Source organism: Lepus europaeus, chromosome 3, assembly GCF_033115175.1.
Source record: "Lepus europaeus isolate LE1 chromosome 3, mLepTim1.pri, whole genome shotgun sequence".
Classification (NCBI taxonomy): domain Eukaryota; kingdom Metazoa; phylum Chordata; class Mammalia; order Lagomorpha; family Leporidae; genus Lepus; species Lepus europaeus.
Genome location: NC_084829.1, coordinates 105,852,647 through 105,878,307, shown reverse-complemented (window position 1 = coordinate 105,878,307; position 25,661 = coordinate 105,852,647). Strand labels below are relative to the sequence as shown.

General features: G+C 37.9%; 1 protein-coding gene across 1 annotated transcript in view; it reads left to right on the top strand.

Annotated features, from left to right (window-relative positions):
- Positions 1–25,661, top strand: part of SEC63 (SEC63 homolog, protein translocation regulator) — an 86,847-nt gene that overhangs the window by 48,284 nt on the left and 12,902 nt on the right. The window contains exons 6-18 of the mRNA XM_062186577.1: positions 31–89; positions 1,151–1,201; positions 2,516–2,624; positions 5,114–5,208; positions 5,292–5,424; positions 7,034–7,126; positions 7,805–7,959; positions 9,798–9,945; positions 13,512–13,594; positions 15,793–15,852; positions 16,034–16,207; positions 19,536–19,694; positions 21,321–21,422. Coding sequence (XP_062042561.1) covers positions 31–89; positions 1,151–1,201; positions 2,516–2,624; positions 5,114–5,208; positions 5,292–5,424; positions 7,034–7,126; positions 7,805–7,959; positions 9,798–9,945; positions 13,512–13,594; positions 15,793–15,852; positions 16,034–16,207; positions 19,536–19,694; positions 21,321–21,422 — 1,421 coding nt within the window. The remainder of the gene's footprint in view (positions 1–30; positions 90–1,150; positions 1,202–2,515; positions 2,625–5,113; positions 5,209–5,291; positions 5,425–7,033; positions 7,127–7,804; positions 7,960–9,797; positions 9,946–13,511; positions 13,595–15,792; positions 15,853–16,033; positions 16,208–19,535; positions 19,695–21,320; positions 21,423–25,661) is intronic.

Genomic DNA, 25,661 nt, shown 5'->3' with positions numbered 1-25,661 from the left:
CCTTAGGAATTGATATTTTCCCTGTTTCAGCCACAAGCTTTGGAATTGCCCTGCCAGCTTGGATAGTTGACCAGAAAAATTCAATTTTGGTGAGTACATTTAAATAAGGCATGCTATGATGTATTTGATGTACTGTTATATAGGGGCATTTCAGAAAACTCATGGGAAAATGGAATTAAATGGTAAGTTTATTTTGCTTCAGAAATTTGAATACCATGCATGGTGGTGTGGATCTTCTAAAAGTTCATGGAAAAGGAATATTATGAAAAACTGTAGATTTCAAAAATTATTGTGCTGTTTTTTGTGTTGATATAAAGAGAGCTATTTCAAAGAAAATACTGATGTACTGTTTTTATTTTAACTATGTATTGTGAAGATGGTTTTTACATAATGGAGAAAAGAATTGGTTACCATTATTAGGCTACTGGTTTGGGAGTGTGTGTTTTAAATGTAATTTTTTAAAAAGATTTATTTATTTTTTACTTGAAAGTCACAGTTACAGAGGAGAGAGAGAAAGAGAGAGAGAGGTACATAGTTGCTGTGTTTATCATTTAAGTGTGTTTATCATGCTTAGGATTACTTTGTGAGGACAATAAAGAAGGGAAAAATAGTTAACTGCCAGATTTAAGATTAAACACTAGGGAAAACATTGATAGAAATTACTAGCAAACAGAACACTATTATTTAGTGGCTTAGTTGAGCAGAGGAACCAGTTTAACCAAGGGCTTCTTATCTCATTAATTTCCAAGGCGCCAATAACTTGGCACAGTCTGAACATATAAATACCTTACTGGAAGTTAAAATAATTTATAAAATTGTTCTGCTGTTGTTATCTATATTGTGTCAGTAAATAGCAAATTAAGTGGTAATTTATTATAGTGGATAAGAGCATAGGCTATAGATCTGGACTGTATTACTTATCTGCTAGCAGTGTGACTACAGACAAGCTATGCAGTCTGTATGTATAACAGGTACCCTGTTCACAAAAGGAAACCTTTATTATCATAGACTGATAATAAGAGTTGATTGAAATAATACATGAAGGGTGCTTTTGATAGTGCTTTTCCCACTATAAACCTTGAAATAAGTATTCATGAGTATTGTTACCATCTACTTGATGAAGGGCATCCTTTTTCCGCTTCAATTCTAGGTTTTACTTGTATATGGATTGGCGTTTATGGTTATCCTTCCAGTTGTCGTGGTAAGTGTAAAATTTTAATCTGTATTAGAATATAATCCATTGACCCTTTTTTTTAAAAAAAGGATTTGTTTATTTGATTTGAAAGCTAGAATTACGGAGAAAGAGGGAGAGACAGAGATCTTCCATCTCCTGGTTCACTTCTCAAATGGCCACAATGGCCAGGGCTGGGCCAGGCCGAATCCAGGAGCCAGGAACTTCATTTGAGTCTGCCACGTGGGTGCAGGGGCCCAAGGACTTGTGCCGTCTTCTGCTGTTTTCCCAGGCTCATTAGCAGGGAAATGGATTGAAAGTGGAACAACTGAAACTTGAATTGGCACCCATATGGGATACTGGTGCCCATATGGGATGCTGGCACTGCAGTTGGCAGCTTAACCCACTATACCACAGTGTCAGCCCCAATCCGTTGATCCTTGAATTTAAGAATCTTCTAGACAACTATAGGATCTTCTAAAGGTGACATCACTTGAATCTTTAAATGTATATCCCTTCCCAATCCAAAAACATAGAACTGAAATAATACAGATATACTTAAAGTCTTGAATGAAAGTCTTGCTTCTTCATCTCTCTTCAGTTCCATTTTTATCAGAGATAATTATTGCTAGATTTGGTGTTTTCTCTTAGATATTTTTCTATTCATTTTTGTACACAAACGGTTTGTATGCTTTAATGTTAATTTACTGGATGTGTTATTCTGTGTGTTTTTTGCTGCTTGATATATAGAGGGTACAACATACATAGCAGCTTCATTTTAAACAATAGCTGCCTAGTATCGTAATATGGAGATCCCATCAAGTTTATGAATTGTATCTTTTATTACTTAGTGACTTGTGTTCTTTCTAAGTCTGCAATTTGTCTGAGTCCCATTTGTAGTCTAATAATTAACCTGTCATGCCTTCTTCATAGAATTGTGTGAGAATCCATTTACTTGAAACCTTGTGAATGAAAGTATCATGTCAACTCTAAAATTGTTCCTATATTTATACAATATTTGTTTAAGACATTTTTTGTGTCAAGAATAAATTTGTTGCTTGTAGCAGTGAGTGGTTTTATTCCTATTTCATCCTCAGTTTCTACATAAAACTTATGCTTTAATCATATAAATGCAGTGATTTAGGATAGTATTTTGGCTTCAGGCCATATAAATATTTGCTAAGCAAATCATTTGAAATCTGTAACAGAGGGTTTTGTTCTAAAGCTCAGATATTTTTATTGCTTTATAAGTATTTGGAAAAGTTGACTATAATCATATTTTGCATCAAACTATCAGTGTTGTTTTCATGCATCATTTCTTGTTTAATTGTATTTGTGTTTTAGGGCTCTTGGTGGTATCGCTCAATACGCTATAGTGGGGACCAGATTCTAATACGTACAACACAGATTTATACATACTTTGTTTATAAAACCCGAAATATGGATATGAAACGTAAGTAAACAAATAGCTATACTATTAGTCACACTACTTTCTGAGTCATTTATGTGGAGTTGATATATATTCCTAAACTCTACTGGAAGAATTTGATTTTACAGTTTTATAGACAAACAGTTCATGTAACTAAATCTGAAGCAAAGAGCTCTGACCATTTATCACGTTTCTTGATTTGTATTTATATTATTCCCATTTACTCAGTTACATATATTATTGAAAATTTTATGTAGGCCAATTTTGTGTGTGTGAGTGTTTAAAGATTCATTTATTTGAAAGACAGAGCAACAGACAGAGGGAAAAAGAGAGAGAGGGAACTTCTTCCGCTAGTTCACTCCCCAAAGACCTCAACAGCCAGGATTAAGCCAGGCTAAAGCCAGGATCTTGGAATTCAGTCTGGGTCTCCTGTGTGGGTGGCAGGGAGCAAGTGCTTGAGCATGCTGCCTCCCAAAGTGTACATTAGTAGGAAGCTGGAATCCAAAGCAGAGCGAGGCTTGAGCCCAGGCACCCTGATAAGGAATGCGTTGTCCCAGGTAGGTTTTTAATAGCTGTGCCAAATACCTGCCCTCTTTATGTGCTATTTTAAAGCTCATTTTATACTTGAAGATACTGAGACATAGAAAAGTAACATGCTGAAGGGATACCTAAGTGACAGAGTCAGGATGGAACCTGGCTTACTAGTTTCTGATCTTGAAACCATTGCATACAATATACTGTTAAGACAGTAAAAATAAACGGCGGTCTTGGGTATATTGAAAGAAAGCTGTCAGAATATTTCACTTCCAGAGTCTTATTTAAAAAGCTTTTTATGAAAAAAAATAAAGCAAACTTTGTAGCATTTATCTTTGCATATAATGTTGTCTCTCTTTTTTTTTTTTCTTTTTCTTTTTTTTTCTTGGACAGGCAGAGTGGACAGTGAAAGAGAGAGACAGAGAAAGGTCTTCCTTTTTGCCGTTGGTTCACCCTCCAGTGGCCAGCGCGCTGCAGTGCACCTCAGCGTGCTAATCTGAAGCCAGGAGCCAGGTGCTTCTCCTGGTCTCCCATGGGGTGCAGGGCCCAAGCACTTGGGCCATCCTCCACTGCACTCCCGGGCCACAGCAGAGAGCTGGTCTGGAAGAGGGGCAACCGGGACAGAATCCGGCGCCTCGACCGGGACTAGAACCCAATGTGCTGGCGCCGCAAGGTGGAGGATTAGCCTATGGAGCCGCAGCGCCAGCCTATAATACTGCCTTTCATAATGACTTCTGCAGAATCATAGATACCCCGCTCTCCTTCCTTAAAAGTAAAAAGACATAAGTTTTTAATTGCCTGTATTGGAGAGTCCCTGTTTTGTTTTTTGTTTTTTTCTCCAAAATTGAAACTGAACTTTTTGGATTTTCCAATTTTACTGAGTTTCTTGGTAGTGAGAAAATGACTCCTTAGGATTGTTATGAATGTGTGTGAACAGATAACTGTATTTCCTGGAAATGAGTATTTCTCTCCTTTATGCATTTTATTCTTCGTTACATAAAATTGAAATACTAATACAGAATCTTACTCCCTTATAAAAATGCTTCATGTTTAATATCTTTTTTGCCTCAATCTTGATTTCTGTTTCATTTCTGAGAGTGTCATTGTAGCCTTACACAGTTCTTTCTGAAAAACATTAAGCTGGTGAATTCCTTTACATCCTTAGGTAATTCAGCTGTCTTATGAGCATTTTCCTGAAATTTGAGGGTAGTAACAATAATAGCTCCCACTGTGCTTGCCGTATGTCGGGCACATTGAAGAAAGTGAAGGGCAGAGAGATCATTTAGCTAGAAAGTGACCAAATTCCAGCATCTATTGTCTTGCCTTTCGTGAGTCCATTACATATATTTTCTGCTGTAATGTGAGATTGATGACTACAGTGCCAGTTCTTGAAGAGCATATGATGGCTAACAAAAGTAATGCTAGTATTTGAGGCTATGAATTGTGTATTTCAGTCATGTGTATTTCCACAAAACCCTTCAGGCTTCTATAGTTCAATTTCTAGAAATTACAGTATAGTTTAATTTACTCAGCTCTGAGAAGTCATGCAATAAAGAAACCTTTCACTCTTTTTAGCCCATTATTTCCAAGCATATTTAGCCATAGGGCCCCTTATCTTATTTTAACATAACAGTTAACTTCATGTGGAATGCTAATAATACTCTGTAGAAAATTGCTATGGAACACATGCTTGAGGTTTAGAAATAGATACTATTTTTAGTGATTTTAATGCATCAGTTGCTTTGGTTCTCTTAATTTGATATAAACGTCACTTGGGATAGATGATGTGCACATTGGAAAAAGTGAAATTTTTTTTAGTGGGAAAAGTTATCACTTTTCAATAGTGGAGTTCAGATGGTTTTTAACATTGTGCATAATTTGAAAAGTGTCCCACTTTAACATTAATGAAGTATCCCTGAAAGGAAAATTAATAGAGAAGCAGATTTATTTATTTTCAAAAATTTCTTTCATTTCCTTAGGCCTTATCATGGTTTTGGCTGGAGCTTCTGAATTTGATCCTCAGTATAATAAAGATGCCACAAGCAGACCAACGGATAATATTCTAATACCACAGGTTAGGATCATCTCTGCAGTTAAGCACCAGAATGAATGCTTTATAAAGTATGTATGTTTGAAGAATTGTTTTATTTGCTCTAGCTAATCAGAGAAATTGGCAGCATTAATTTGAAGAAGAATGAGCCTCCACTTACCTGCCCGTATAGCCTGAAGGCCAGAGTTCTTTTACTGTCTCATCTTGCTAGAATGAAAATTCCGGAGACCCTTGAAGAAGGTACTTGGAATTTTAATATCTACAAGGTTTTAATTGTAGCGAACAACAGATTTTGCAGTGTTTTTGTCACTGTCATTTTTTGCTCAAAAATTGCTCAAGGACCTTTTTAAAAGAAATCTATATGCTGTATAATTACTGTACAGAGAGTTTGAAGGACTAAATAAGTCAGAGGTTTTGGCAAATGTCAAAAGTCTAATACTTTACAATGAGAGAATGCGCTATAGGAAAAATATTTGGATAATTGTGGATTATAGAAAAAGTTCCTAATGATTTTTTTTAAAGGGACATTGTAAGCATTTTGGAGGGACAAAAAGTTTTGCAGCAAATATTTCCACTGATATCCACCTCCTTCCCTACCCACCCCTTCTTTCCAACAGTGGTTACTAATAGTATCTGTTTGATTTTTATTTAAAGTTTCAAAAACACTTGAAGCTGTCTGTTCTACGTAAATGAAAATTAGTAGATTGGGACAATGTTATTTCCATAGATGCCATTAAATTGATTGTCACCTGTTCACCTGTATTATTTCTTTTTTTTTCTTATTTCTACTTTGTCTTTTCTTTTTCTTTTTTTCTATTTGACAGAGTTAGACAGTGAGAGAGAGAGAGACAGAGAGAAAGGTCTTCCTTCCATTCATTCACCCCCTAAATGGCTGCTATGGCTGTTGCGCTGTGCCAATCTGAAGCCAGGAGCCAGGTCTTCCTCCTGGTCTCCCACGTGGGTGCAGGCGCCCAAGCACTTGGGCCATCTCCACTGCCCTCTCGGGCCACAGCAGAGAGCTGGACTGGAAGAGGAGCAGCCGGTACTAGAACCCGGCGCCCATATGGGATGCCGGCGCCACAGGCAGAGGATTAGCCAAGCGAGCCATGACGCCGGCCTCTATGTGTATTATTTCAATTGAAATTTTCAAAGAAAGTTATTAGGAAATAAATGTTCTTTCTCACTGAGATCTTCCTACCTCCCTTCTCTTTAAGCTAATAATGCAGTCAAGTGCCTCAGAAAAATGATATCCAGTAATAGGTGATAGAATAGATGCTTAGGATAGAATGTGGGAGTACTGTCTGGGAACTTTGGAGTTGAAGTATTCATTTAATTAGTAATTCTGTTGCTAATGTTCTGTACAGATATGTAGTTATCTTCATTTAAAAAAGAAAATATGAAGCCAGGAGCTTCTTCCAGGTCTCCCACATGGGTGCAGGACACCAAGGACTTGGGCCATCTTCTACTGCTTTCCTAGGCCTTAGCAGAGAGCTGGATGGGAAGTGGAGCAGCTGGGACTTGAACTGGCACACTGCATGGCGGCTTTACCCGCTACACCACAGTGCTGGCCCCAACTTAAAGACTTAAAAACAAAAACAATTGACTCATTAAGCTAAACTCTGTAATATGAAAAAGTATTTTGACATAGCTGGTAAGAGCCCAGGTTTCCTGACTAGTTTTTGACATAGTGATACTGAGGAGAAACTTCCTTTCAACCTGTAAAACTTGGAGGTCATGTGAAATATTTGTGGTACAGCTTCAATTTAGTATTAGTCTTGGGCTGCAGGTGATGAAGATGCTTTATTATAAAATTAGAATGATTTGTTTCAGGTTTTTGATTATTTTACAGATCAGCAATTTATGCTAAAAAAATGCCCCGCTCTACTTCAAGAAATGGTTAATGTTATCTGCCAGCTCATAATAATGGCGCGCAGCCGGGAAGGTGAGGAGGAACTGTAATTCATTGTGTTTCTCTCTTTCTTGTAAGCATATGCAGATTACTCTTCATAGTTTTATGTTTTATGAGTGCTTACTGTATTTCTCTCTACCAGTTCAGTCAGCTTTCACGATTTTTCTTGTTTCATTGTTTGACTTGCAGAGATTTAAAATCTTCTTTTGCCTTTCTCTGAATATTTTTGTAGTTAGGTCATTCTGTATTTTAACAATGAGCTTGAAATAATAATTACTTAACTGATGTAGTGATTCCCCCAACATGATTGTGTGTGTGTGTGTGTGTGTGTGTGAGAAAGGAAGAGAATTGGGATTTGTAGAAAGCAGTGGAAAGGGAGGCCCTTAAGAAAGAGGCAGCTGTGGTGATGTCAGTTGCTCGCATGCTTTCTGTGTGTTCTGAATAATGAGAGCATCTGATAATTTACCGTTGTGGGAGGTGATGCAAAGAAGTTTTCATTAAATCAGTGGTTGTTGCTGAATAATGTGTATTTGACCAAGTTTGCGATTTTTAAATATTTTCTTCATTAACTTTGAAAGGAAAATCAACATTATGATCTTAAAATCTGAGGTGTTAAGGCTGTTAGTGTGAATTTTGTGTTTGTGATGGATTGTATATTCCTGAACAAGTGAAAAATCCAGCCTTGTTTGTTTTTTTCCTATTCTTTCTAAGAAAGGGAGTTTCGCGCTCCAACTTTGGCATCCCTAGAAAACTGCATGAAGCTTTCCCAGATGGCTGTTCAAGGCCTTCAGCAGTTTAAGTCTCCTCTTCTGCAGCTCCCTCACATTGAAGAAGACAATCTGAGACGGGTTTCCAATCATAAAAAGGTAGTTCTCTGCCACTTTTGTTTTTAGCGGTTTGTCATGTTTCTTCAAGGTGATATGAATAAAAAATTCTTTAAAATGGTTACCATGAATTTCTTAGATTTAGAATGTCTTAAGTATTCTAAAACTTTCTCATGTGGTTCTGTTAATATTTTCTTGATTAGGTAGCTAATTTTATAATATTTTGCTATTGTGAATAATTTTCCTGTTTTGTGTGAGTCAGTGCGTTTTAGTAGTTATCTTATATGAAGATACTGTTAACAGGGAAACAGCTACAAAGGCAACCTCCCTTCTTGTTTCAATTCCATGTGGACAAGACAGTGAGCAAGGCAAAATTTATTTAAGTCAGACACCACCTACCACAATGTCAGGAAGGAGGCTCCAAGAGGAAACTTGCCAAACTGAGGTCTTTTAAATACAATTAGGGGGAGCAGAATAACAGCTAACAATCAGAGGGTAGGCACAAAACCCTCCAGAGGGCCAGAATTGTAATCCTGTCTAGCTTGATAGTGATGAAACAAAAAAGCTATCAAAAGGCTGAGAGATAGGTAACCTCACCTTTCTATTCTCATGATAAAACTAGAAACTCAGAGGGGTGGGAATCAGTACTTTCATCTTGCTAAAGGTAGCTTTTGGCAGACGCATCTTGTCCACTCTGAAAGAGACTCTCCCTTTTTTCATTCCACAGGGACCTGGCCTAACACAGGGACCTGCCCATCTAACTCCTCACAATATTCAGAAAGTTCATGGAAAATGAAATTAAAAGTGAGTTTATTTTGGTACAAAAGGTTTTTTTCCTAATAGGTGGAAAATATATATTATAAAAAACTATATGGGTTTCAAAATTGTTTTTACATCAAAATAGACTCATACTTCTAATTCCATTTTCCATAAACTTTTTGAAATAGCATTGTATTACCAAAAATAATGTAACAAATAAAAAAGTTTTATATACTTTTCAGCCCTTTTTTTTTTTTTAAGATTTATATATTTTAAAGGCAAAGCTGTACTGAGAGAGGGAGAGATATAGAGGGAGAGAAACCTACCCACTGGTTCATTCTTTTTTTTTTTTTTTTTTTTTTTTTTTAGATTTATTTATTTATTTGGAAGTCTGAGTTAGAGAGGAGAGAGAGACAGAGAGAGAGATCTCCCACCTGCTGGTTCACTCCCTGATTGGCTGCATTGATCTGAAGCCAGGAGCCAGGAGCTTCTTCTGGGTCTCCTGCATGGGCACAGGGGCCCAAGGACTTGGCCCATCTTCTGCTGACTTCCCAGGCCATAGCAGAGAGCTGGATTGGAATTGGAGCAGCCAGGACTCAAACCGGTGTCCCCTGGTTCACTTTCCAAATGTCTGAAATAGCCAGGGCTGGGCCAGGCTTAAGCTAGGAGTCAGGTACTCCAGTGGGTCTCCCATATGAATGGTAAGAACCACCCAGAAATCTTCTGCGGACTTCCCAGGTGCATTATCAGGAAGCTGGATCAGAAGCTGAGCAGCCAGGACTCAAAACTCAGCACTATAATATGGAATTCTGGCATCTCAAGCAGTGGCTTAACCAGTTGGTGTTACTTCTTGCTTGGCTGAAGATTCTATATTGATGGCCTCTTTTTTTTCCCCCAGATTAAAAAGCATAAGCCTGTGTTAATTGTGTAATAAAAAAATCATTATTTAAATCTCCATGAAAGAAAAGCCATGAATTTGCCATTTGTTTGTTTACTGCTTTGAAATGCATGTATCTTAACATTTTTTTCTGGAAGTTGCTGGATCTTAAGTCAACGTGCTAATAATTTCCTTTTTATGAAAATTTTATGAGTTAGGAATTTATTTTTTTTCTTTTATTCAGTACAAAATTAAAACCATCCAGGATTTGGTGAGTTTAAAAGAATCAGATCGTCACAGTCTATTACACTTCCTTGAAGATGAAAAATATGAAGAAGTTATGGCTGTCCTTGGGAGTTTTCCATATGTGACCATGGACATAAAATCACAGGGTAAGTAGGAGGTTTCTGTGTTGAACATTGGCTCTCATTGATTTGACTTAAGGTTCCTGAGACATTTTATTGAATAAAAATATAACTTGTAATTAGACTTAACAGTTGTTTACCTATGAGATTTACTAGGATGGAAAATGATGTATCCTTAAGTGTTTTTAGAAAACTGATAGAATCCTGATTTTATTGTCTTCATAATAGGACTAAGACTGAGAGCTTTCTATTTTGTATTTCAGCTTTCAGGAATTTCTTAACTTTTCCAAAGATGAAAGAGATTTCCAGGTATAATAAGACAGTGAGAGATATTTGAAACACATTGTTAGTATAAAAAAAAGTTTCATGTCCTAAAAATTTTTTTAAATATTTATTTGAAAGCGTTACACAGAGAAGAAGCAGAGAGAGAGATAGAGAAAGAGAGAGAGAAGCGCCAATCCGAAGCTAGGAGCCAGGAACTTCTTCCCGGCCTCCAATGTGGTGCAGGGGCCCGAAGAGTTGGGCCATCTTCTCCTGCTTTTGCAGGCCATAGCAGAGAGCTGGATTGGAAGTGGAGCAGCTGGGACTCCAACAGGTGCCCATATGATGCTGGCACTGCAGGCAGTGGTTTACCCACTACACCAAAGTGCCGGCCCCCTAAAATTAATTTTCAAAAACCCAACTTGTTTATGTTAATTAAGCCTTGGAAATTACCCTGTTTTATGCCGTATTTCAAGTGTTTTTCACATCTTACCTCTGTGTCTGCTTTGAGAGGAAAACAGATTCTTTTTTTTTAACCTATATAATTCCCCTATGAGTTTTTTCTTTTCTTTTTTTTTTTTTAAGATTTATTTACTTGAGAGGCAGAGTTACAGAGAGAGGTAGAGACAGAGAAGTTTTTCATATGCTGGTTCATTCCAAATGGCTGCAGTGGCCAGAGCTAGGTGTGTCCAAAGCCAGGAGCCAGGGAGCTTCTTCTGCGTCTCCCATGTGGGTACAGGGGCCCAAGCACTTGGACCATCTTCTGCTGCTTTCCCAGGCCATCAGCAGGGAGCTGGATCCGAAGTGGAGCAGCCGGAACTTGAACCGGTGCCCATATGAGATGCCTGCACCACAGGCAGATGCTTAAACTACTACACCACAGAGTCACCCCGCCGCATGAGTTATGATAGCTGGAAAATAATACTGTAGAATAATGACTGTGTTAGTCATCACCTGCTCCATTCCTTCATTCTGATATTGTTCTGAGCTTTAACATTGATCAAGTCACTGTTGTGAAAACATCTGGTAGGTACCAAGAATTCAGAGACATGTTAGGAATGTTTTAGGTGTCTTTGTTGAGAAAGTAGAATTGAAAACAAGAGAACACACGCTAAGTGTTAAGTGAGTGACACAGGTGTTGTGCCATGTATTGATGCAACAAATGTTGAATGCCCTGTGTTCTTGGTGTTGGGGAAACAGTGATAACACAATCTCTGCCTTATTGACTTTGCATTCTAAAAGGAATTGGGAAGAAATAAATGACTTGCAAATATTGGGAAACAAAGGCAGACTATTCAGTCTGGCTTTGCTTTGGCTAGATTACAGGATACCTGTGAAAATTTGGACTGCTTTGGAGGGGAGTTGAGGTTTCCTTTTGGGTCCTTGAGTTTTCAGGCTTTAAAAACTGTAATATTAAAGGTAAAAGGTATATTTAGGACTGCACTTACTTAACCAGAAACTGTTCAAATAAAAATCTGGTTTGGGACTTAGAGGTACTCTTTGATATAATCAAAAATTTTTAAAAGTGCATACTTAGAAAAACTGTTAGAAGATATTTTCATATAAGAAATGAGAATATTCATTCTCACCATGAAACACGGCCACAAGTTTCCTTCCATAGCATCTTATATAGAGAGTTTATGACTTTGTATATTTATAGTAACTTATAGTTAATAAAAGAAGAGTGGAAGCAAGAAAAAGGGACATGGGTAATGCAATGCTGAAGATGGTAGGTTTCCTTCCCCACGTTGCTGGAGGCTGTATAGACTCTCCTGTAATCTTTTTCTTCATTTTAAACTATCAAATGGCAGTAGACATTGATATAGTAGTCACTTCCCATGCACTGCTCATGCACATACCTCTTTATAAAATGAAAAATGTAGATGAATGTGTGTCCTGGATTTGATTTTTGGTAATGGAGACTTCCAGAGTGGAGGAGAATACTGCACCCTTTTGACGCTCAGTGATCGTGCCTCAGAGCCAGTGAGGAGTTCGCAGTTATAGGTTGTTGGGACCCTTTGCTTCCCAACTGTTGGTATGTCAGAAAAGACTAGGATGGAGTGTACCAAACTTAATTCCCAGAACTGTAGGCAAAAATAAGTAGTGAGGAAGTCACTTCACGATAAAAGCTGTAGAAAAAGTGAGTTAATTCAGTAGAAATGGAAGATATGTTTGAAAAATTACGTTAATTTTATTTTATTTTTTTTAGACTTGGTCAATATGAGGTAAATATAGTTTTAAAAATTAAATAATTGAAAAATTTTATTTAGTAATACTTATTGTAGAAAATAAGTTTATTTTAAATATTCGTTTATCTGAAAGGCAGAGTGACAGGGTGGGGGTTGTGGAGGAGACAGAGATTGAGAGATTATCATCTTCTGTCCACTAGTTCACTCTCCAGATGGCCACAACAGCCAGGTGTGGGTCAGGCTGAAGTCAGGAGCCAGGAACTCCATCCAGGTCTCCCACATGGGTGGCAGGAGCCGAAGTACCTGTGCCATCTTCTGCTGCCTTCCCAGGCTTATTAGCAGAAAGCTGCATTGGAAGTGGAACAGCCAGGACCAGAACCAGCATTCTGATGTGGGATGCTAGTGTTGTAAACAATGCTTAACCCACCACTCCACAACACTAGCTCCTTGGAAAATATTTTTAAAGTCACTTTTTATTATTTTTAGTTTTATTTGTTTGAGAGAGAGAAGCGAGAACTCCAGTCTGTTGTTTCACTCCACAAATGCCCAGAATGGCTAAGGCTGAGCCAGGCTGAAGCTGGTAACCAGGAACTCAGTCTAAGTCTCCCATGTGGGTAGCATGGGCCCAGATACTTGAGCCACCACCTGCTGCCTCTCAGGTTATGTGTTAGCAAGAGGATGGAATCAGGTCAAATCATTAATAGGTTTAGGACACTAGCTTTCATTCATTATGTTATTCAGGGGTTGCTCATACAGATAAAATCTTGTGAGTATAAGCTTTGTTCAATTTAATAGAGTGAGCCCGTTTTTTATATCACTATAAGAGAACTGTGTTCTGGTAGTCCTTATATTGTGATTTCAAAGACCTGGATTCAAGACATCAATGCCAGTTTCTGAACTTCATTTTCTTCTTTGAAGTGGAAATAATAGTATTACTTTGGAGAGCTTACTGTAAGGATTAAATGAGTCAGTTTGTAGGTATTTATTGGAGTCACATACAGAGTAGTCTAAATTATTCTTTAATAAGTTTAAAATATATTCAAAATATGATAGTACCACATTGATTTGGGTAAGTAAAATTTTGCTGTTTGTGTTGACATAGAACTTTAATTTGTTCTCTTTTATTTTCTTTCCATCTTACAGTATTGGATGATGAAGATAGCAACAATATCACAGTAGGATCCTTAGTTACCGTGTTGGTTAAGTTGACAAGGCAAACAATGGCAGTAAGTAGTCTGTCTGTATTTTTATGGTTCAAGAGTAAGAGATCAAGATTTTTATATTTTTCTCATTTTAAGTAACTTCTCAAAGTTGAAACTTGTAACAGTTTTAATTTTTTAAATTTAATTTTGCAGGTTCTGTTAGCTGTTATTTGAATTCTAAATTAATTTTTATAAGACATAGTTTTCATATACAGCAAAAAAGCCTAGAAAATAGATTAGTTCTTCATGTGGTAGATTAATTATCAATAAAACCTTATATTAATAACAAAGTAATGTGGATATTGGTTGTTAAGTTGTACTTCACAGAGGCTCATTACTGATGATTAAGAATTTTATCAGCTACTCATTTTCAATCAATTCCTTAGAGGATTTACTTTCATAAAATTTAAAACATTTAAAAATTACAATGAAAATAACTTTTTCTGGTGTGAAAAATTCATACTGTCTGGTAAAAAAAAAATCAATGCAGAAAAGTATGCCAAAAAATTAAATTTACCTATGGCTTTGAGATGATTAGTTTCACAGCCCATCCCTGCATATATGCTAGTACATGTATGCCTGCAGAATTCAGTGGTGTCTGTATCATGGATCCCTTGATAAAACCCGTTGCCAGTACCAGGTGACCATAACTCACACTGTTATGTATGTCCTTTCATGGCTGCCTGCATGTTCATATTTTTTATCTGGACATTTTGACATTAATGCTTCTCTAATTTTTTTGTTGTTAAATTTTTTGTTATATTTTATGCATCTTGTTTTTATTTATTTCTATTGCATACATATATATTACCTTCCAAGTTAACCAATAAAATTGTAACTTAGTTGATAGTGGAAAAAGCAAAATTGTCTTGGAATAAGGAAAATGAGTATTTATATTCCCATTCATGTGTAACCTGTCCTTCAGGGTAGGGTAATCAGGTACATTGCTTTAAAAAAATATTCCCCCTCTCCCCTTCTTTAAAATTTATTTATTTGAAAGGTAGAGTGACAGATTTTTGATGTACTGGTTCACTCTCCAAATGGTTACAGCATCTGTGGTTGGGCCAAACTGAAGCCAGGAGCCAGCAACTTTGTCTGTGTCTCCCATTTGAGTAACAGTGTCTCAGGTACTAGAGTCAGCATTTGCTGCTTCCCGTGTACATTAGCAGGAAGCTGGATGGGAAGCAGGGACTAGAACCAGCACTCCGATATGGAAGGCAGGTGTCCCAAGCAGCAACCTAACCTGTTGTGCCACAATGCTGGCCTCAATTTATTTGGAAGGCTTTATGTTTTATATATATAAATAACATATACAGAGAGAGAGAGACAGACAGACAGACAGACAGACATAGAGCAAGAGATCTTCCCAGTCTGGGCCAGGCTGAAGTCCAGAGCCTGGAATTCAGCTTGGGTCTCCAACATAGGTAGCAAGATTCCAAATACTTGAGCCATCATTACCTGCTGGCTCCCTGGGTACACATTAGTGGGAAGCTGGATCAGATGCAGAGTTCGGGACTCCAACAACGCACTCCAATAAGGGATGCAGGCATGCTAAGCATTGTACCAAACACCTACCTTTAAACTTTTCTTTTAATTCCATTTTCCATGAACTTTTTTGTAGTACACTTGTATAGATCATAAGGTTAGCTTTAATAACTCCAGGGAGTTTATAAAACACAGCCTACGTCTTTCTCATCTTCTAGTATAGCTTGTTACTGGGTTCTTTATGAGATTTAAATCTTAAATTTATAACTTCTGCACTGATTCTAAACTGATGATGCAGCAGATAAATATATTCTGGAATATGTGGATTTTATTGGTGATCCATTTCTTAGTCACAGAACTGAGAGCAGTGTCACTATAATGAGGTTTGAATGTGAGAAAATAATTTGATATATTTAAATTCTCATGACATTAAAATACTCAAATTTGACTCCTGTTAGAATTATAGTAAAATTTTAAACTATGAAATATTTTTAGCTTTATAGTAAATTTACATATCTTGAGTCATTTCTGAAGCAGACTATGCTTTTCAAAATATACTGAAGATCAGAAGATAGCTATGTACAAACGTACACATTTCTCAGTTAGTAAACTGCTTAGCCCCTCCATCCCCCACTGTAGCCAGTTGAATGAAACTTACTGATTATGTATTTTACAGGTTGCTTTGTTTATGTTAAATATAGGTTTACAGATTTTACGTTTTGTCTTGCTATCCCTAGGAAGTATTTGAAAAGGAACAGTCAATCTGCGCTGCAGAGGAACAGCCAGCAGAAGATGCGGTAAAAACTTGAGCTTTCTGTGCTTCTCCTTCCTAGTGAAAGAAAGCTTTTATTTGCTTCTCTGATTGACTTCTATAACTGTTGGAGAGTAATTCAGTCCTTTCCATCTAAAATTTATTGTGAGTTCCAGGTGAACCTGTTGTTGCAAGTCACTGAGTGTGATGTGTGTTGTGATTTACAGCAGGGTGACATTAATAAGAACAGAGCAAAAGGAGGATGGCAACAGAAGAGTAAAGGACCCAAGAAAACTGCTAAATCCAAAAAAAAGAAGCCTTTAAAAAAAAAACCTACGCCTGTGCCATTACCACAGACAAAACAACAGAAACAAAAGCAGGCAAATGGAGTTGTTGGAAGTGTAAGTTTATTAACTTTGTTAATTTATTTATTTATTTGGAAAGCCAGGAAGAGACAGGACTAGAACCAGCTCCCATCTATCTGCAGGTTCATTCTCCAAATGCCTTCACTATCAGGAGTGGGCCAAGTCAAAGCTGAGAGCACATGACTCAGTCCAGGCTTCTCATGTGAGTGGCAGAGACCCAGTTACTTCAGCCATCATCTGCTGTCTCCCAGAATGTGTGTTAACAGGAAGCTGCAATCAGGAGCAGAGCTGAGACTTGAACCCAGGCACTGTTTTGTGTTTTTAAAGATTGATTTATTTAATTGAAAATCCAAGTTACACAGAGAGGAGAGGCAGAGAGGAAGAGGTCTTCCATCTGCTGGTTCACTCCCCAGTTGGCCACAACAGCTGGAGCTGCGCCAATCCAAAGGCAAGAGCCAAGAGCTTCCTCTGGGTCTCCCACATGGGTGCGGGGGCCCAAGGACTTGGGCCATCTTCTACTGCTTTCCCAGGCCATAGCAGAGAGCTAGATCGGAAGTGGAGCAGCCAGGACTTGAACCGACGCCCATATGGGATGCCAGCACTGCAGGCAGCTATCTTTTTCTATATTGGGTTGTTTATCTTCTTATCAGTATGTTTGACCCCTTTATATATTCTGGACTTGAGTCCTGTTTTTCTCCTCTTAATGGTAGCTTTTGATGGTCCTTAATTTTAATGAAGTCCATTTCACCAGTCTTTGATTTATGATTAGTGCTATTTTGGTTCCTGTTTCACACATCTCTGCCTATTCTAAGGACATAGAGGTATTTTTCTATTTTCTTCTAGAAATATTATTTTACTTGTTATATTTATTCTGTCTCGAATTAATTTTCAAGAATGGTGTGAGGTAGGGGCTGTATGCCACTTACTCCAGTGCCATTTATTGAGAAGTTCATCCTTTTCCCACTGAATTGCAGTGATGCTTTCCTGTAAAATGTGTGGCTGTACTGTTTACAACGTATAGGTCTTTCTATTAGCTCTAGTCCATTTCACCAATGGTCTGTTCTTGTGTCAGTACCTTAGTGTCTTAACTGTAGTATCTTTCTCTCTTTTTTTTTTTTTTAATTTTTAAAAAAATTTATTTCTTATTGATTTGAAAGCAGAGTTAGAAGAGAGGCAGAGAGAGAGAGATCTTCCAACAGCTGGTTCACTCCCTAATTGGCCACAACTACTGGAGCTGGACTAATCTGAAGCCAGGAGCTAAGAACTTCTTCCTGATCTCCCACCTGGGTGCAGGAGCCCAAGGACTTGGGCCATCCTCTGCTTTCCCAGCTGCTTTCCCAGGCACATTAGCAGGGAGCTGGATTGGAAGTGGAGCATCCTATATGAGATGCCCATGCTTTATTGTCTACACAACAGTACTGACCCCAGTATAAGTCTTCTAACTCTTATTTTACTAATTCAAACTTGTCTTAACTTGTCCTTTGGATTTTCAGCTAAATACTTAAAATGAGTTTGACAATTTCTACTTTAAAAAGCTGCTGGAATTTAGGTTGGTATTACATTGAAAAAGTTCAGTTTGGGGAGAATTGACATGGGGTAGGTTTTGTTGTGAAGCCTGTAAAACCTCCCACCTTCCTGTATATGCCATACTGGCATCCCATACGGATGCTAGTTCAAGTCCTGGCTGCTCCACTTCTGAACTAGCTCCCTGCCAGTGGTTTGGGAAAGCAGCGAAAGATGGTCTAACTATTTGGGGCCCTGCCACTGCCGTGGGAGACCTGCATGAAGCTCCTGGCCCAACCCTGGCCCTTGTGACCATCTAGGGAATGAGTGAACCAACAGATGGAAGGTCTCCCTCTCTCTTTCTCTCTCTCTCTTTCTGTCTCTACCTCTTTCTCTGTAACTCTGACTTTTCAAACAAGTAAATTTTTTTTAAAAAAGTAATAATGATGGACCCTTTGTCTTCATTTTGATCTCAGAAAGTAAACAATACTTCACCAAAAAGTATAATGATAGAGGATTTTTGTAGTATTTTAAAATCAGGTTAAGGAAATATTTATTCCTTTCTATTTCCCAACTTCAGACACTGAATTTTATAATGATCATTTTAATTTTCTCCTTTTGTTAATGTGGTGAACTATATTGATGGAATAAAAAATTTTATGCCATTCTTGCATTTTTTTAAACAAATCTCTATAACATGGGATCGATCCTTTTTCATATTTATTTGGATTTGGTGGTATTTTGTTTTGATTCTTTTGTGTGCATTTATGAGGTAATATTGTTTTATTGCTCCCTTTTTGTAATATCCTTGTCAGGTTTTATTTAATTTTTATTGACCTCATTAAACAAATTAGGAAATATTCTCTTTTACCTGGGAAAGTTTTATGTAAGCTTGGATTTGTTAGTTTCTTCTTTGGAAGAATTTTCTAGGGAAGCCATCTGGTAATGGATGTGGTTTAGTTATAGAATATGTTTCTTTAACATATATTCTGCTGTTTTCTTTTATAGGTCTTAGGTTTTTTTTAGTTTTGTTTTTCAAGGAATTTGTTTCCTCTAAGTTATTAAATGTATTGACATGAAGTTATTTTTTATTCTTACAATTTTTATTTATGTGAAAAGTGCGCACACACACACACGCACACACACACAGATGCTCCATCTGCCATTTCATTCTCTAAATGCCCACAACAGCCAGGGCTGGGCCAGGCCAAAGCCAGGAATGAGGAACTCAGGCTAGGTCTTTGCATAGGTATCAGGGAGCCAAGTACTTGGGCCATCACCTGCTGCCTCACTGGGTATACATTAGCAGGAAGCTGGAATCAAAAGGAGAGCTGGAACTTGAACTTCTAAGAGCCAATTTTGGGCTTTGTTTGGGGGGGGGGGATTCTCTTGTATATCTGCTTTATCTTCTATACTGTTTACTTCTTTCTTTGTTTAATTTGCTGTCTTTTTTCTTGCTTCTTGAAATGAACTAGTAGGTATTTTGCCTGGGATATTGAGTTTCCTTTCTGCATTACAACCCTGTCAGTTTATAGAAAGTGATATAATTGTTGATTTTTTTTTAAAGCTGAGTCATCTTCACCATTGTGGTAGTAGTATTCTTTGCAAATATAAATGGAATATTTTTATTTTACATATTATACCAAATGAGTACAACTACTGGTAGATAAGCCAAATGTTAAAGTCTGCAATCTAGCACTCACATTTTTTATAAATAAAAATATTTATAATTTTCTAGAATTTTACATGAATAATGAAATTATAATCTTGGGCTGGTTATGTCAAAGTAAGATTCAGGATTCAGAATAATATATACTCATTGCAATATTTAGAACTTTTAGTACTTGCTTTTTGCTTTTAGGAAGCTGTGGTAAAAGAAGATGAAGAAGAAGTATCAGACAAAGGCAGTGATTCTGAAGAAGAGGAAACCAATAGAGATTCCCAGAGTGAAAAAGATGATGGGAGTGACAGAGACTCTGACAGAGAACAAGATGAAAAACAAAACAAAGATGATGAAGCGGTACGACTTAGAGGTTTAAAGTAATTGAAATTATACCTCTGACAACTGCTTTGGGTTTCTTATTCCTCATTTATTTGCTTGCTTACTTATCTGTTTACTTGTCTTATATAATACCCCTATATGTTATAATTTTATTACTTTGTAAGGATTGTTGTAAGAATTTTTTATTCATAAATAGAGCTTATGAATAAAAATTGTTTCTAAGAAAAATAGGAAATCCTAATTTTCTTAAATCTTATATTGCTATATGAAGTATGACTTTGCTTTGAGGTGAAGTCAGTTTGATCTCTAAAGGGAGTTTTCAGCATTGGAGATGTCTCTGGAAGTATGAGTCAGGGACAGTGGACTGTGAAACAGGTGACAGAGGCTTTTGTAAGTTTCAAGTAAAGAAGCATTCCTGGGGGCCCTGATAGTGAAAGGTTAGATAAGGGAAAGCTAGCATTATAGAGTGACACCTGATTTCGTGGGGTTGAAAAGACATGAAAGGTATTGATTAAGATGGTTAAGAATCTAGAGTATAGGAAAAGATCTCATGGCATTAAGTGGCATATGATCTATGGGCTGACCATAGAGAAGAAAATGTTTGGTGGGCAAACAAGGGTCCCTGGAGACTCACTGTAGATGAAGTGTGAACTGTGATGAGCCATTCCTCCACTTGGTGGTGGTGTTCTATTTGACTGGGCCACTGATCTAAAAACAGCCCATGTGGGTTGGGAGAGAAGAAGGGAATAGCCCTCTGGGGCAGAAGGAGAGGGCAGAAAGAAGATTTAAAGGGTCAAAGTGTAAGAAAGGAACCCTCCCAGCCTTGGGAATGGTGAGAAACAAATAGGAATAACTGTTGTTACCAATTGCTGGGCCTTTATTGTTTTCATTTTTTGAGAATTAAATTGATTGCTAGGAAATCAAGATCTGTCATTGTTCCCTAGCCTCACTTTGGGAAAGAGTTGACATATCCTTTCTTAGTATATTAGGGTTAGTAGAAGTGATTCTTGGGGTTTTGACACTCATTTCTTCATGTAACCAAAATACATTCATTTAATCAATAAATAGTTATTCATTATCACATCACAAAGTACTGTCTTAGATGACAAGGAATGCAGCCAGATAGGAAACAGTTTCTGCCCCTGACTGATGTGTAGACAAGCGGAGGAGGCAGAGCCTAGTGCAGTGGCAGCATGAAGTAGGGCATCAGCAGCTCAGCCTGAGACGAAGGGAGACTGTGGGCTCTCCTCAGGCACCCCTGCTTCAGCTGGTAGCTGGTTCTGGAACAATACCGAGTAGGAATTTGCTAGACAGAGAAAGGGAAGAACAAAAACCCAAGTGGGGTCTGGGAGGAGGGAGATCGTTTGGTAAGTTCAGAAACTGGAGGTGGTTTGAAATGACTAGAGTGAAACTGCAAGAAGGAAAGCAGTAACGGGAGACTGGAATAGCTGTGGTGTGGCATGAGCCAAAGGGGCTGAATTTCATTTATATATAAAAAGAGGTACTGAAGTTTGAGTGGAGGGATGATCATATTTGTGAAAATGAACTTGTTCTAAGTAGTTAATTAGCATTGTCAGGAGTACAGCTATAAACACCTCAAAAAGATCAAAAACATTTCACATACTTTAATTTGTCCTTTACTAGGAGTGGCAAGAACTACAACAAAGTATACAGCGAAAGGAGAGGGCTCTCCTGGAAACTAAATCAAAGATAACCCATCCTGTGTACAGTCTTTACTTTCCCGAGGTGAGTTGAACACAGGCCTAGTGTTTTCCTTCATTCACTTTCTTCTCAGACTTTTCTCATTTGACTTTCGCCCCTGTGGGATGTATGAGCTCAGAATGTGCTAAATGTGTCTCTTCTAGATAGGCTACATTTCTAAAGAGTAAATTACAGTGTGAATAACATTTGGTGAATGTGTTATTTAAAAGAGAAATTGTTAATAAAATTTTAAAGTATTTGGTTCCCTATGCTTTTCTTTTCTGTGATTAAAAAAAAAAAAAACTTTAAATACTCTCTTTAAGGGTACTACACAGGCCACCTAGAGCCACTGGACTTGCTCTGAGCCACAGTATTAGAGCCAGTCTAATACTGTGGAATGGGAGAGCCCATGGCTATGCGACCAGCTGTGTTCTTGGCCCTGAATAAAGTACAGGAAGAGCTGAGCATGACTGAGCCCCAATTATAGCAATTATAGTGCTGCTTGCTCCTTTGTCCTTGTTTACTTCATGGTTGTGGCCTGCTCAACTTTTGATCTCCTTGCTAGCCTGTGTTGTCTTTCAGAGTACTTTGGGATTCTCTTAACATTTTGATTTTGAGGGGATCCTATGTATGGAGCAGAGATCAAGAACTGATTCCCCCAGCACGGGAAACTCTTCCACAGGCTGCCTCCCAGTTTGCCCCGAACCCTCTGCTCCCCAGTCATGTCGGGCCAGAGAGTGCGTGTATAGATCTGCTTTCTGCTCAAGAGTGTAAATCCAGAGCTGCAGCAGGCCGTTTAAGGCAAATTCCTACACAATTTGGCTCTCCCAGTGCTAAGATAGACTCTGCACAGACTTTTGTTTTGACCTGGAGAGACGTCTGCCCAGGGTTCCATCTCATGCACAGGCTGATCTTCTGTCTTGTCCTGAGCTTGAGCCCATCTGTTAGGGGCATTTTGCCCATTGCGGATGAAGTCTGCCAACACCACACAATCCCAAATCCAGCAGATAAATCCTACTCGTTGATTGGCTTAGAAAGTGCCCTGGGATGCTGTAAGCTGAATAATTTGTACCCATGTGATGGTGTTTCATTTTAGACCATGCTTAATTAGTAAATGGAACATTCATTCATTCCCTTAGACCATTTGATTAGTGAAAATGCCTTTTTTCTAATTCAGTCTGCATGTGCATAATAAACATTTCAAAGTGTCGTTTGTCACATAACACTTACATAGCATCTTTTTAACATCTTTCTGACTTAGTTTTTGGTACTTATCTAATGAACCTACTTAGAATTAATAATTAACTTACATATTATCAGAACTATTATGTTTACTATGTTAAGAATGACTGGAAATTTCACATACCAAAAAAACTTTATTTAAAGTGCAGATAACTCATAGAACAGCTATTTTCATTTTTAGCGTGTGCATCAGAGTCTAGGCACTGATGTACCATTGATGGATACTCACTAGTTCCTTGTAAATATTCTTGAGTGAGTATCATTATAATTAAGCTGCCTGGGAGAATGGAAGGAAAAGCAAGTGGGGAGGTAAAGAGGAACTGTGCATTCTTGAGCATATCCCTGTGCTTATACTTTATACATGTTGTGATAATGATATTTCTGACAAATGTCAGAATCAATTAAAAGAGATTTATTGTTGGGCTTCATTTTAGTAATAATCATAACTATCATTTATTGTGCTTAATGTGCTGGGCATTCTGACATGTATTAATAACTTGCATTATTTCAGTTCATCTTCACAACATACCCAGAGGCAGGCACCCATCATTTATAGACAAGGAAAGTGCTAGAGAGGGGAAAGAACCCAGGTCTGAACAGCTTTAAAATGACTACTGGCAAAATACAGCCTGCTGGTCAAATCTGGCACTCTGCCAATTTCTGTGAATGAAGCTTTATTATAAGTAAAGTTTCGTAAGAACATAGCCATGGGGTTAGCTGTGTGGCTCAGTGGGTTAAGCTGCCACTTGCAATGCTAGCACTCCATACATATAAGAGTGCTGGTTCAAGTCTGCGACTTCTCTGATTCCATTCCAGCTTCCTGCAGATGTGCCTGGGAAGACCTGCCACCCATATAGGAGACCTAGATGGAATTCCAGGCTACTGGCTTCGGCCTGGCCCAGCCCTGGCAGTTGGGGAATGAATCAGTGGATAAAAGATCTCTCTCCATCTCTCTCTCTCTCTCTCTCTCTCATTATCTCAATCTCAATCTCAATCTCTGTCTCTTTTTTCTCTCCTTCTGTCTCTCTCTCGCTCATCACTCTTCCTTTCCCATAAATAATTTTTTTTAAGATTTATTTTTTATTTATTTGAAAGCTAGAATTACAGAGAGATCAATTGATCTTCCATCCACTGATTCACTCCCCAAATGACTGCAATGGCTGGGACTAGGTCTGAGTCAAGCTAGGAGCTTTTTCCAGGTCTCCCATGGAGTGCAGGGGCCCAAGCACTTAGGCCATTTTCTGCTGTTTTCCCAGGAACATTAGCAGGGGGCTGGATCAGAAATGGAGCCAGCTGGGTCTCAAACCCCAGTGTCTGCGTGGCCAACATTGCAAGCCAAAGCTTAACCTTCAACACCAGCTCCCAAATAAAATAAATATTTAAGAAAAGAAAACAAAACAAACATAGTCACTTACTCTTAATGCTACAGTAGCAGGTTAGTTGCAACAGAGACTCTGGCCCACTAAACTCAGGTTAATTAATACTCTAATTTGAGTCCATTGTATATTTTGTATATGCAAAACATACATAGACAAACATGTATACAAATACCTCTGTCGTGGTAGGCCTAACCTTTGGATTAAACAAAATTCAAATTTCTTGTTCAGTGCTACACACAGCATCATGTACTTATAATTTATTTATTAGGCTTATTAATGTTTCAGTGCTTTGTATCAAAAGCCATCTAGATACTTAATTATACTTAGTGTGGTATTCGAAAGATAACTGAATTTTAAATCTCATTGAAATAGAAAGTGCTATAATTTTCGTTTAAAAATTGTAAGACATTTTTGCAATGAAACTGTTTCTATGAAGCTTTTTAAGACTGTTTTAGATAATTCAGAGTTCAGAATAGTCTCATGCTATTTGGTTAAATGAATATTTAGGACATCATAGAGTTTATTTATTTGTAAGATTTATTTATTTGTTTGAAATAGTGACAGAGATCTTTTATCTGTTGGTTCACTCCCCAGATGTACGTAATAGCCAAGGCTAGCTGGATAGGAAGTGGAGCAGCCAGAACATGAACCAGCATCCCTCTGGTTTGCCAGCACTTCAGACTGTGGCTTTACCCACTATGCCACAGTGCTGGCCCCTCAAAGATTTTTTAAAAATGGTTTTTTGTCTCTTGTTCTGTCATTTATCCCTGCTGTTATTGTGCATTCTGGTAGCAGTTTCTTTACCCAGCCTTTTAATCTTTTTGGAGTTCAACCAGAAATGCCAAACTTATTAAAATGTACATTCAGGGCCATCGCTGTAGTGTAGTAGGTTAAGCATCTGCCTGTGGCTCTGGCATCCCATATAGGTGCTGGTTCGAGTCCTGGCTGCTCCATCAGCTCCCTGCTGATGGCCTGGGAAAGCAGCAGTAGATGATACAAGTGTGTGGGCCCTTATATTCTTGTAGGAGACCTGGAAGAAGCTCCTGGCTCCTGGCTTCAGACCAGCCCAGCTCTGGCTGTTGCAGCCATTTGGGAAGTGAACCAGCAGACGGAAGATTTCTCTCTCTGTGTCTGCTTCTCTCTGTAACTCTGCCTCTCAAGTAAATAAATAAAATCTTTTAAAAAAGATTTTTAAAAAAATAATGTACAATGAAAGGTATAATAAAAGGTCTCTTAGAGCCTTTCAAATAAAAATGAAAATAAATGAATAGAAAATTTTTAAGACTCGTAGAATATGAGATATTCTGTTAGATTCATAAGTGTTTTAATGTATCGATTATTGACTTGGCTACCCAAATCCCTTCTACTCCTTTGTTTCTTTGATTATTTATTACTAAGTAAGATTACATTATTTGTTACATGATACTTAATATTTTAGAGAGAACAAGTGTGTGCTTATGCACACAAGTGTGACCATTCCCATCCACTGGTTCACTCCCCAAGTGACTTCCACAGCTAGGGCAAAAGTCAGGAGCTAGCACCTCAGTCCAGTTTTCCCCATGGGTGACAGGGACCCAGTTTGTTGAGTTATCACTGCTTACTTCCAGAATCTGCATTAGCAGGAAGTCAGGAGTGGAGCTAGGTATTGAACCCTCACACTCAG